General features: G+C 42.2%; 1 protein-coding gene across 2 annotated transcripts in view; it reads right to left on the reverse strand.

Moving 5' to 3' along the window:
• Positions 1-14,153, reverse strand: part of KIF5C (kinesin family member 5C) — a 159,412-nt gene that overhangs the window by 46,245 nt on the left and 99,014 nt on the right. For both annotated transcript variants that reach the window (XM_027561223.1, XM_027561231.1), the window contains exons 12-14: positions 8,948-9,123; positions 3,707-3,775; positions 1,876-2,082 (exon numbers count right to left, since the gene is read on the reverse strand). In XM_027561223.1, coding sequence (XP_027417024.1) covers positions 1,876-2,082; positions 3,707-3,775; positions 8,948-9,123 — 452 coding nt within the window. The remainder of the gene's footprint in view (positions 1-1,875; positions 2,083-3,706; positions 3,776-8,947; positions 9,124-14,153) is intronic.

Genomic DNA, 14,153 nt, shown 5'->3' on the forward strand with positions numbered 1-14,153 from the left:
TTATCATGTGTAATCACATCTAATCCTACCTACCAGATGTTCTGTTTCAGTCCACATTCTTCAGGATACAAACATACCTTCAAATGTCTCCACCTCCACTTCTAAACAAACCTGCTCCCTGGGACCACTTCCAAATTCCCATCTGACTTGATAACAGATGGGTCTGGAAGGCCCAAAGGGACATTAATGAGTTTAGAGAACAACCAAGAAAAAGTCTTTCCATCTTCAAGTGAACCAGAACTGGACACTCTTCATCACATTTCAAATGTAGTCTGGTTCAACAGGAGATGGCTTCTAAATATACATATCAGAAACCCCATTTTACCACCAAACATTAACAAATTCATCCCTTTCCCATTCTTCATGTATGCTACCAATATGCATATATTTTTAACTACCTAACTTAACAAACTCTCAACATCAACAAATTTGCCATCTTTTGGTTTCTTGGTATTAACGCAGCCAAAAGAGAAAATAATATGCATAAATTATGGAATTGTAAAGGTTAATGCAAAGACATTTATGTAATTCTTCCATATGCAACTATTTTAGTCGAGTATTTCTTGATAATCAAACTAAAAATAGTATTCTAAACTAGTCTAGTAGTACTTTGGTCTGACAGAAAATAAAACTTGTATCATGGAAAATGTTTCATTGTTTTGGGAAGCAAATATACCACAGACTAGTTAAAAAATCTTGCAGAAAACAGTAAGCCCCGAAAAATCTAAGTCTCCTTCTTTCCTATGTAACTTCTGCTTTGTTTTTCTATTTTTCATTTTTGTTTTTATTTAGGCATTGCCACTGCTTATTTCATTTTGTTTTCAAAATCCACAGAAGCAGTAGTTCCTATCTTGGGAAACATTAAAAAGCCTTCCTACATGCAGCTGAATGTATGGAATAAGCAGCGTTTTCCATCCACAGCATCTACGGTCAACAGATCGGCACTTTCTTGCACCATCTGCTACTTCCCCTTGCTGGGAGGATGGTGGTTTTCCACCAAGCAGAATGGGCACAATCCCATGATACCAGGCCATTGGACTGAGGTGCCAAGGGCAGCTGGTTACAGCCACTCGGCTGCCCACTGCCCATCTTCCAAGTAGAAAAAGCGAAAATGGATGCGTTCCACCAGCAGCCGCCTCACCAAATGCTCACTGGCCCTCTGCCACTAGCTCCCTGTGCAGAACCAGCAGTATCTCTCGCTGGGAGATTCTGAAAATTAGGAAACGTGCAGATCGAAGCACTAGCTGAAAAACAGGACAACAGACAAACCAGGACAGCTAGGTCCTAGGCGAGGACAAGCAGCGCTGGGGAAGGAACGGGCTGCATTCAGGAAGGTGTAAACAGGAAGAGTGGACTCCGTGCCTTGCACGCTCCCCGTCAATACAATGTTCGGGGATTTATTTGCTTACACTGTAGCATGACGCACAGGTCCACGCTAAGTGTTTTATGTAAACTGTCACGAACTCCCATACCCTGAAAGGAACATGTTACTATCACCATTTTTACAGATAAGGAAATGAACACTGAAGTGTTAATGTCTCAACTAAGGCTTAACAGTTGTGAAGTCAGATTTCTAACTAGGATTTTTCTGGCTCCAAAGTCTGCACTTTCTTGAGTATCCTATAAAGCATCACTTCTGGTGTTACAAATCCCCTAGATATAAAACAGACCTGACATGAAGATCTGGGGCAAGTGGACAAGTCACTTACACAAACTATTTCAATTATTGGAGGATTTCACAGAAGGCATCTGTGCCTAACACTGAAAAACCACTCAGCCAACTGCCATGCTATGCCGTGTCTTGTCAGTAAATATCAATAGAAGTACAGGAATGGCACCCGAGGAAGTCCCGCCCCCACACACAAATGCTCCAACCGTTTTCTGGGCCAACTCGTCTGTCAGCTGCTCATTGGCCCTGGTCTTGTCCTCCACTTCCTGTGACTTCTGGTCGTAATTGACAGCCAGCTCCTCCAGAGCCTGGAGAACTTCTTTCACCTCGTCTTTGGCTGCCTCATTTTCAATCTGGAGACGTGTCAGCTCCTCCTGAATCTTCTCATAGTCTCTTCTCGTGGAAGCTAAAAGCTGGGGAAATTAGATGACACGGAATTGGTGACGCTAATGTTCAAAGGTTTATGTTCAGTGCTGTACTCAAAGATTAGAGAAAATAAGTTGAAAAAGCTCAGGATAACTAGAAACCATATGCTAAATGAAAAGACAGCATGTTGTCTTGAAAATATGTTTCTCTTTCTTTCTGTTTCTTTCGTATTTAAAGCTGCATAAGCTTAATTCCAAGAACTGATTACAGATCAAGAATTACACTTTTTAGCTGACTGGCTATTCCACATGTTGAACAAAGGATGAGGAGGAGTAATTTCCAAGGACTATAATAATACTTACATGGCTTTTTACTATTATCATTTTTTCACATTGTAAACTGGTCGATTTCAGAATCAATCAAAACAGTATAAAAGAGCAGTCCCTAATTTTTCTTAATATTCATCATAGATTACAGAAGAGTTTGCCCCCCACATTAACACTAGTAAAAAGTGAATGACTGACTTTATGGATACTTTCATTATTTTTGTGCTTACTGTATTTTCTGATTTGCCTATAGTGAACAGATATTGTCTTGACAGTATAGAAAAATATTAAGAGTCTTTACTGTAACAAAAAGGAAAGCTTATCACAGCAGTTGTACGAAGTTGGAGATGCACAGCAACAGAATGGGAGGGAGAGGGCAGGAAACGCTGAACAAATGGAAGACTCAACTATAGTTAAGAGGAAAATCAATTAAATATGGTTCCTGCCAAGAGAAATGTTTGTGCAGAGGGCATAATCACTGTCCTAAAGAGATGAAGGGCAACAAAGAGGAAGAGAAGAAAATGGTGAGAGAGTGTGTTACATCTATGAGAGGGGTGGGACTGGGGCCATGAACCATAGCCACTTGCTATAATTGTATCATATGAGCCAATCCATAGCATTTTAGCAACAAAGCAGAAAACACTCTAAAGCACAAAAGAGAAAACATACTTAGGCCCTCTGCAAGGGAATTACGAACCATCTGTATTTGATAGATTGGCTACCTGTTCTTTGCTTAGGTTCCTGTTTGTAAAATACTTGGCAAAAATACAACATAAAAAAGACATCTACTAGAGAACTGAGTGCCATCCAGGGAGAGACTGAAAAAAATTTGCCTCCTTGTAAGTGTATCACATATATACTAACACAGTGCTTGGACCCCTATCTTGTGTTGCTTTCCTCTTCTCTACATTCTACATTTGTTCTTTGAGTATTTTTTTCCCTACAAGACAGCACAAGAACATGGTGTATATCAAAGACCTGAGTTACCTGATTTGCAAAGCTGAGAAAAGGCTGAAATGGAATGAACCAGGAGTGCTGGGCCCCGGGTATGAGGAAGCAGGGTCATCCTTGCCCCACTACCAAGCTCCTCTGTCTCTGCTCTTCATAGATTGTGTAGCAACCAGTTACTTACTCTCAAAACCCTAGAGCTCTACCAAGTCAGACATTTATTTCCTAAACTCAGCTAAAATCAGCTTTTAGCAGCCACTGAAAGGAAATCTACCAAGAAATTTCCACGATTCAGTGATTTTTTAAAAAAAATTCTTTGCAAATTAAATTTCTGGAATAGCCACAACAGACAGTCATAAAAGAACTTTGCAAAAAAAATTTTTATTGCATTCTTTACCTCATCCTGATCCAACATCTGTTGCTTTAGCTTTTCAGCCAGCTGGCTCTGTTGGTTAATTTCATCATCCTGAAACGAAACATCATGTTTAATTTTTTGTGGTTGGTTATGTCATTTTTGATAGCCTGGTTTCTCGATGGACGGCAGTCGGATACCAGGATGCCAGCTGTAAGCTTGCTAATAAGATGAAGCAAATGGTGTGGTGCCTCCTCGCAGATGAGAGGTTGGTTCAAATACGACTTCACCCACCTTTCTCAGCCGATGAAACATTTAGATATTCTGGGGAAATCAATATCCTCCACATTCAACTCAATTCCTTCTCATCCAGAAATCAGCGATGTAGGGCTTGGAAACTGAAAGGGACTCTGGAGTTATCCCTTCCAACTCAAAGATGTTAACAGTGAATTCCTAGCTCAAAAAATTAGGGCGTGAATCTCTAACCACTTGTACTATAACAGGTACGCGTCCCGAACCTTGTCAAACACGTCTGTGAATGGGAACACTGCCATGTGACGGGTGAAAGAGACCAGTATTTCCACTTCAAACCTCTTACTTAGACTAGGAAACATTTACTAGAGAATTCATCTTTGGCATTAGAGAGCTGCCTTTGATTAGGAGCTAAATTTCTTACCAGTCTGAAAAAACCTCAAGGAAGCTGGCATGCAGAAACACGACCGCTTCGTTTCTGTGTGTCACTGAAGTGGGCAAGGATCTCCCCACAGGCTAGTCCGCTCTTCTTGCTCTCAGCTTCTGCCACTAGGTGCTGCTGCCACAAAAGCCAGAGCTACCGCCTCCCACGGCCCAGTGTGAGCAGCTCCGCCTCTCCCCTCCCTAGACGTGGTCCAAAGCGGCAGGCGGCCAGCGCCTAACCGCGTGAGATTCAGTTTTGGTTACAAAGGTGTTCATGAATTCAAAGGAAATTGTGAAGCGCAGCCTGTGCAGAAAGACAGCGCGGCTTCCCACATGCCTCTCCCTTAGGAGCAAGAGAACATCCTGTGTGACGCCGCTTCTGGGGTCTAAACCCCGAGCAGAGTTCAGTCCAGTTCAGTAGTCCTGTGCTCCTCTTTGTGCCAGGAGCTGCCCAGGTGTCTCCACCAGCAGCCCCTAAGACACCTACCTGTACCGCACTGTCCTCCTTTTCCAGAGTGGGGGTTAGAGGGTAAATTCAAGGGCCTGGGCTGCAGGACCTCAGTTTTCCCCAGGATACTCTCCTGCCTGTTTGGTTGTGTCAGTTCATCCACTTAAATCAGGTTAACCAGTATCACAGCCTGATGCTTTCCACAGAGCAAGAAAATTCTAACCTTAATATTATGAGGGCTGTGTCTTCTTTTCCTTTGTATAGAATATCTTTTGGGCTTATTTCTCTGTTCAGGGAGATCGTGTTTCTACTGAACTTTTTAACACCAACTCAACTATTTTATATATAGGAAAATTCAAATGCCAGAATGTTTTCTGAAAAGTGCTTAGAAATCTATTATCCATGGACTAGATCCTAACAGCTGGCATCAGGCCTGTGTCAACAGGTTCTAAGAGATGCACTTAAATGTATAGATACGGACTCCATAGCACATCTTACCCCAAAGTTTTGAAAATTTTTTTACAAGTTAAAAATTCTTTAATGGTTCTAAAAAATACTCATGGCTTTCCTCTTGAAGTCAGATTTCTGGCAGAAGAATTAGGGAAATTATACCAGAGTAAGTGAAATCTCTCTCTCTCTCAAAAAAAAAAGTTATTTCCCCAACTAGAAGACTATCATGTTGGACATATTTTCTCTTCTTCTATATAAACTTAGAATGTCAGTTACCAGGAACAGTTTTAGTGTTTATGTTCCTCAGCGCACAAATATTAAACAACTTAACATGAAAGACTCAAGAAGTTTAACGTGGAAGAGCTGCCACCTCTTCCCCGGGATGTATAAGCAACGGCTACAAGTGATATAAATCACAAGAGACAGAACAGCGGCTCAAGCGCTTTGTTATTATACTGTGTTCATTTCAAAGCCTGACGACGTGGGCTCACTCCTGATGGGTGAGGGGCTGAGAGGCGGCTATGTTTGAGGTACCATGAGAAATCAAGGGCCCTTAGCCTGTCTGGAAAGGATGATGACCAAGGACTACATGATAACAACATGAATCGCTTATGTCAGAGACATTTCCAAACCTACACTTACCCTTTCTTAAGGAAACTTCTCTAAGGAATTAGCATAGTCTGTTGTGATTTTTTTTTTTAATTTTCAAAATTTTCAGAGGAAGATGTGCTGTGCAGTCAATATCTATACATTCAAGCGCATCTTTTAGAATATGTTTATACATGCTCACTCTGATGCCAATTGTTAAAATCTGGTCTGGATAATGGATTAGCAGACACTTTTCAGAAAATATTCTGGTATTTGAAATAAGTGAGTTGTCAGTAGGTTACTGGTCACCCTTACTGACAAAGATGTGTTTGTTGCAATGGTGCTCAGTGAAATGATTCAATGAATACCATCAGTTCAACTCCTACTTACACTTAATTCCGCTCTTACATCTCCATCAGTACAGAAGCACTGGAGAGGTGATGGGGAATGAGAGACAGTGCCAGTGCCAAGCTGCCTGTCTTAACAACTCTGCTCTCAGCCCACCTCTCACCCCCACCCTCGGATACCCCCATCATGTGGCTTCTCCCTTAAACAAAGGGAGAAGACAGAAAAGAAAGAGACTAATATTTAGTGAGCATCTGCTATGTCCTGGAATCGTTTACTCCCCAGTGCAACCTTCTGAAGTAACAGACATGAGCTCCATGTTGCAGGTAAGAAACACAACTTCAGCAGATGGGGCATCAGCCCAGCTCAGCACTGGTAAGCCACGGGACTGACTCTAAAGTGGCTGCTTTTCCATCACACAGCACCGCCTTAGAAAAGCACCTGTCCTTCGACCCCTGGAGGGGCAGCACAGAGGGACAGAGTGGGCAGCGGGAAGGAGAGCACATAAAATCTTTCTTCCAGCACATTCTAGACAAATTCATTAGGACTGACAAGTTCCTCATTTCAAGGGCTGAAGCCAAAATAGGATGAGCACTGGACTGGGAGTCAGAAGATGTGTAAGCTCATTGTAGCTCTGCCACCTCCAGGCGATGTAAGTCATCTGAGCACCCTGGGCTAGCATCTTATCTAAACCTAGATACTTTCAGTGCTGCCACTAATAATCTATGAAGGTGCCTTGTCCCAACTCATGTATTCTTAAAAGTATCAAACCATCAACATCATCAGAAACATGAAATCGCTTCTAGAACCTTTAAAAGGCAGACAAATAAAAAAATGACACCTGATAAGACATACCCAGGCCATCCATGGGTAGAGATACAAATGGCATGACAAGCTTTGGTGTCCCCCCGCCGGGCTGAGGCTTTGGGGCTCAAGTCCTTTCCCAGATCTCTCAGCATCACCCTGTGATGGACCACAAATGCTAATCTCAAAATGTATGCTTACCAGGGTTTTCAAAACATATACTAAAGGAAAGGAATGTGACAGAAAATGTCCTAGGCTGGGAACGAGGAGGCAGAGCTCCAGGGTCAGCTCTGCCAGCTACCAACTGAAAACTGCCAAGGCCTGGCACTGCCTACATTTCAGATGCCGAATTCAAGACTCTAAAGTTTTCTCAGATCTGTGAAAAATCCTCATGCTACCAGGGTAAAAAGATCCCAGTTCCAACCATGTTTGGTTTCTATTCGTAGAGAACAGAGAGCAGAATCAGGTTATCACCCCACATCCAGGATTCTTTGGGGACACTAAAAACGAACTCTTCAATTCTAAATGAGAAAAAAAAAATTGCAATATGCTTCAACAATAACATTTCTTTGGAGAAACAAAAAAAATCCACATAGACTGCTCACTTACTTATTGATCTCCCTTTTCTCTCACTTTGTTTGAGGTTTTACATAAAATACCTGGGTAGAAAGAGAAGGGTAACAGTATGTATAGTGCCTAAAAAGTAATTAATCCAGCTCGCACAGCATGAATATCTTATTAAATATGTCACCCAAAGGGTAGGGTGACCCCAGTTTAACACTGTGGTTATAATGCAAACTCCCAACACCACAAGCACAAAGAGAACCAGCTTCCTTAGGGCAAGCAGTCACATTTCCCTTGTAAAGGTGAGACCAGACTCTGAGCTTTACTCAGAAGAAAGAGGCTTGTAAGATTAATGACAATGTTAACATAACAAAGCTGTTCTACCCAAGCCAGAGGTGTCCCCAAGCTCTCTGAGCTGAACCACAGCAGGAAAGATGAAATCAGATTAAAAATATCAGCAACCCGGATGAAATGAACTGAAAGGATTTAAGTATTCCAAGGGCAATATGCCAAGGTCACGTGAAACATCAATTTAATTTCCTTTGCCTCTGGGATTCCTAACCTGACCTTCACTGGGGATGAGTGAGACAGTGTTCTCCAAGATCTCTCTTCCTTTATTCCAATTTGTGCACAGACAGGATTCTTTGAGTCCCAAAAGTCTGCCAAGAAATTGGACATCCCTAATCAGCATATCCAAACGACTTCATTCAAGAGGATGCCCCTTACTGATGCTATTACTGGCTCCTCATTCCGGACCTTAGAGCTACATGACCAAAGTACACACTTGAGTTTTGGGAGCCACCACCTTTGCCCCTAGAGCTGGGACATTGCTGGAATTTCCAAGAGGTGACAGACAAGCCCAGAGAAGAAAAGAAGAGAGAATTAAACAAAGTTCACTCACCCTCCACCCTCATGCTATGATAAGGTCCCATCCAGTTTCTAGATGTGAAGATTCTGTCTGCCGAGGCCAATCTTTCAATCAAATTTCCATGAAAGTTTCCATTCCCCATGAATCCAGTTCCCCCAGTGGCACTAGTGGTAAAAGGACCCGTCGGCCAATGCAGGAGACATAAGAGACGCTGGTTCAATCCTTGGGTCAGGAAGATCCCCTGGAGGAGGGCCTGGCATTCCCACTCTAGTATTCTTGCCTGGAGAATCCCAGGGACAGAGAAGCCTGGTGGGCTACAGTCCATGGGGTCGCAAAGAGTCAGACAGGACTGAGGTGACTTAGCACACAGCACAACCCAATAAAGAGCTAGGGTAAGCATTAGGAACACATTAGGAAGACTGAACACAGTCTTCAGTCTTACATCAGGTTCCATGGGGCTCGAGCTGCTTCCAGCCAGTAAGTCTAGGACCTGCTACCTTTAGCTTTTGTACCAGTGTGAGGTCTATAAACTCTGACCACAGACCTTGTCATCCAGTTGTCGGTAGAGACTGGAGATCTCCTCATCGTACTTCTCCTTCTCCTCTGCAGAGATGCCGGCAACCACGGGAGCAATGTTGTCTATGATGGGGGTGTTATCACAGGGCTCTAGACTCTTCTGGTCCTTAGCACTGATCTGTTCATCCTCAGGCACAGCTTCTCCTGCAAAGCACAGCCAAGGGGAGTTAGGCATTGAAGAAATTTAGCGTGCAGCCCTCCAGAAAAAGTTACAAAAACAGTCACTCCACAAAAAAGACACAAAGGACACAATGAGGAGCTGTTTAAAGTTAATAGTCTGTCGCTTTCCTGTTTGACGAGAAAGGTCGTAGTTAACTGACCAAAACGAGTATAAAGAGGAAGATTACGTAACACCCCCTTGCTCCCGATGTAAACTGGCTCCATCAACCACGCAAGCTCTCAACTTAATCCAACTTTTCAGCGATACCCAGAATTTTTTGCAAACATTTTTCTTTTGTTGAGGAATATGCTGGGGCTTTACTAGAATCATGTTCTCTTTGGTGATGGATTCAAAGGGAAGCAGACCTCTGAGGCACTCTAATTACAATTAATTAGGTTACTGTTTCATTAACAGCAACAGCCAAATCAAGGAACAAATTCACCATTGTTAACAGAACACTGTAGGGCCCAAATATTCACGCTTTGAGAATCCCTGACTCTGAAGGAGGAAGTTGGGGTGGCCCCAGGACCCAGGAACTCTGACTGACATTACACACACACACACACACACACACACACACACACACACTCTTCCACTACCACTCTCTCCCCCAGGAAGTCAGAATTAATTGGCGGACTGGAAAGTTGAAATAGAATAATTTCCTGTGATATCAGGTAGTCCCAGAAAAGAAAAAGCAGCCCACCGAGAATATCATGCAGACTCCTCCCTGCTTCTCAGTCTGCAGAGGAGCATTGTTGGCGCCTTCGAAGGAAACAGTACCAAATGTGACCATGCAAATTGAGCGAAAAGGGGAAGTTCTTAAACCGGCCGAGGGCTATCCCCAACAAGAAAACCAACTTGCAAAGACAGAATGAAAAAAAAGGATCTATGGAAACCATTCAGCTCAACTGTCTCTCTTAAATATCTACTTGGAAAGCAAACCAAAACCAAACATACTTTTCCATCACAATGTTTACCATCAGCTTCACACTCAATTTGCTACAATCAGTGAGCGTCTGCACCGTTCCAGGCCTCACCCGGTTCTCAGCCTGTAAAATGCATTCTGTGGAAATTCCCCAGGAAAACTGTCCGGAGCCAGAGGGAATTTCTCAAAGAAAAAACAACAACAAAAGACACCCAAAGACAAACGACAGAATGTAACTCCTAATCCATGGCTTCATGAACAGTATACATTACCTCTCGAGAAACCCCCCTGAACACTGACTGTGTACATTTATCTCAATACAAACCAAGCACTTTGTGATGGGTTAGCTTTATTGCTTAAGACTCCATTATCTCATTCGATAATCACCAAATGGTACCATAGGCCTCCACTTCAAACAAAATCAACACTCAATGATTTCACTTTGATATCACAGTTCCATCTGAAGCAGCAACTTGAAGCAAAACCTGGAATAAATTATTACTTTGCTGAATATAAAACTGAGCCAACTGTTTTTTCTTCCAAAGCTCAACCAGACTGTACTGTACCTAAGCCCTTTTCTAAAATTATTGACCTGAAACAAAACCAGAATATCAGAGTAGCCTTTGAACTGAACCTGAACCAAATCAATATTTCATTCAGTTCCAATTCTTGGTTTAAAGCATCCGTCAGCAACCTTAGTGTGCAGACTGGATTTCATCCAATTAAAGCACCTATATTCTCTACAGCCTGCTAAGTCCATGGGCTATAAAAGCTGTACCGTGTTCTATTTAGTTCCCAAATTTTGTTTTTCTGTTTGTTTAAAACATTATAAATATAAAATTATAAAAATATATATGTGTCTTTTTCTAACCATAGAGTATATACTAAAATTTGAAAGCTCTCTTTCACCTCTACCTCCCAATTCTGTTCCTTGTTAGAGAATTTCACCATTAACACTTTGTAAATGTCCTTCTCCCACTTGGATCATGACTGTACATCTAATTTTTCGGTTCTAGCTTCTGAAATTTATGAACAGGGCAATCCAGAGCAGTATGAATTGATCTTCCAGTTAAATCTTAATAAAGAGGAAATTCTTAATTGCACTGGACCAGAAAGCAGGCAGAATATAGTCATACTATCCACAGGCCAGTTCAGCCCAAGTCCAGAGAAATGATATTAAAAACATCTGAAAGAGACATCCGAAACCCTGTGTTCTTAGGTTCCAAATGCCCAGAGAGGCAGTGATATCGTGAGACTGGGGTCAGCTAAAGAGTTGCCTGGGGCTTGCCTGGTGGCTCAGATGGTAAAGAATCTGCCTGCAATGCAGGGGACTCAGCTTCTATCCCTGGGTCAGGAAGATCCCCCAGAGAAGGGAATAGCTACCCACTCCAATATTCTTGGCTGGAGAATTTCATGAACAAGGGATCCTGGTGGGCTACAGTCCATAGAGTCACAAAGAGTCATACACAACTGAATGACTTTCACTTTTTTTGTTTCCAAGGAGTTATCCAGTGCATATTTCCATTTGTTTGGTGGAAGGAGGAGTCAGGGATGAACCCCACAGCCTAGCAGTGGGTGACCTGCTGTAACCAAAGCCACAGGCTTGACTACCCCTAAAGCTGCCCTCTTCTTGCGTTGAAAAATTGTAGCATCACAAAGTATAACCACGGTTGTTCCAGATTAGAAAGGTTCAACGAGCCAGTCAACACTGCTCTGAGAGGCACCTGAAGTGACCAACAGATGCTACATAAATATGGTCAGGGCCATAGCGGGACACTCAGCCACCTGCACCTTCCACAGATTCAGCTACTCACAAGCCATCTCCCACTTAACTTCTTGCTTTGTTTTTGTAAAGGCAAGGAAATGCCAGTGCTTTGAACACAGCATTGTTCTAAAGATTAATTAAAACAGTGTGTGTAAAAAACACAAAAATCCATTTCTTATCCCCTCCACTCCCTGACCAAGTGTCAACATTTTAGGTTTTGTACATAAAATTATTTTTACTTATTCTGAGATTAGTGTCTCTGGGGTCCTGACAATACCTTTAGTGGTTAGAGCTCAGTTCCCAAAATAAAATACAGTATAGCCATGAGAGTGCCTTTCGGGTTATTTTTATTATGAAAACAATATTTGAAACCTATACCAGGCCTTCTGGTTTCCCTTGAACAACTCTCTCAATCAAAGCGTCAACATGTCCCCCACAAAGCTACATCTGAACAGCGAGCCCATCCCAGTTTTTATTCTAAAGGTCAGGCAGTCAAGATTATTTTTTGCAGCAGTCTTTCAAGCTGAGAAGAACAAAGCAGCAACACGCAGCAACAAAAGCAGCGGGTATCTGCCGGGGAGAGTACAGCTCCTGCCCAGGGAGAAATCAAGAGCCAGTTTTCCCAAACACTGCTGCCCTTCAAAGGACCCAGAAAATGACTTCCAGAAGCGTCCCTGGTAACTACACCGTCCAGCTCACAAACACGTCTGGGGACTGTAAATTCCCAACCCTCGGCAGGACCCGACACCAGGCAATCTGTCTCCATGGCAATCTCACGGCATTAATGGAGAATATTCCCTGCACTGCAGTGGACCGGGTGTCCAGAGGAGCCCCCACCAGGTGATTGCAGAACAACCAATCATAACGTGGAAGACAGCTGCAAACAAATCCTGGAGAAAGCATGCCCTGAAATCTGGCGGTAGGAGAAGGGGAAAGGACCACAAACGAAGATCAGTATCTATTTTTATTTTTACTCTCCTTTATGTGAAAAGCAAATTTCTCTTGGTTTATCCCTTGAGGATTTATACTTGCTGTCCATAGAGAAAGGGCATGTAATATTGTAAAGCATCTTATTTTTTAGAATGAAAGGTTCCCTCCCAACCCCTACCTCAAGAAAAGATTTCCTTCTTTACATAAGCATTCTGGCATTTCCTATTGTCAGATGTAATTACCTTTAAGGACTAAAGAGATTTGTGTGTACACAGGAGTGTTCAGTTGGAGCACACCTATAAGGTTTACAGAGCATTTTAATTATAAAATCAAAACCCCCAGAGGGCATAAATAACATTTCCACAAAAAATAGAAATCCATCAATTGCAATAAGTAAGAATGACAGACTAATCAAAAATTCTTGTTAGCACTATTAGTTAAAAAATTCTAAAACAGGCTTTTTGGGTTTTTGTTAAAAAAATAAAATAAAAAAGAATGAAAACCATTAGACTGCCAGTAATTCATTAAAATTTCACACATGAAGTAGCAACAAGCTAGTTATCCTTTTCATAAGTCAAGCCCCTAAAGCCTCCGGAGAATATAGTAAGGTAATTGCCTTCTCTCTGCAACTCCAGGGCATAGATTGGCTGGTCACTCACAGCTTCCGCCAGAAACCAGATCAGATCTGGCAAAGGAGGTACTTTCTTTTAATACCAATTAAACAGGCCCAGTGGCAGACCTAATGGCAGGTAATTTCTATATCAAAGAAACGAAAAAGGAAATCTTTTAAGTTGCCAGAAGGGTGACAGCAGCAGGATACAAGATGTCATTATATAAATGGAAGGTTTAAAAAAAAAAAAAAGCAACTCATTTCTTTATGGGATTATTTTGCACACACGTAGCATCTCTTACCCTAGCTGCTCAAAATACTGTAAGAAGCTTAAGACATTCTCTCATCCCTTCTACAGTAATTTTCTAATAAACTGGTTTACCCAGGAGTCAGCATCTGCTTTACATTCTTCTTACACAGGCCACACGATTCTCCTAGCAGTCAGCATTTCTACAAGTATTTGGTTGTCTCTCGAAAGAAGGAAGAGAGCCTAACAAATTAGGTCTCTCAAATGAAGTACTAACTTCTGAGCTTCTACAATAATCAGAAATCCAAGGAGGGGCACATCTTCTAAATATTTAATGCCCCAAGAGCAAACTGTGTTCCAACTACAGAGCCCACACAGTTCCACAAAGCACCCACCAGCCTCAAGGTTACAGATTTAGCTTAGAGAACCAAGGCTGCTGTCCTGGTAGGTTTTAAATCTGGAGAGCCAATCTGCTTTAGAGATTGCTGATTTTTCCACACCTTCTCAGCCTGTGATGAAATAATTTCTTTGCATGAC

The sequence above is a fragment of the Bos indicus x Bos taurus genome, chromosome 2, assembly GCF_003369695.1.
Source record: "Bos indicus x Bos taurus breed Angus x Brahman F1 hybrid chromosome 2, Bos_hybrid_MaternalHap_v2.0, whole genome shotgun sequence".
NCBI lineage: Eukaryota > Metazoa > Chordata > Mammalia > Artiodactyla > Bovidae > Bos > Bos indicus x Bos taurus.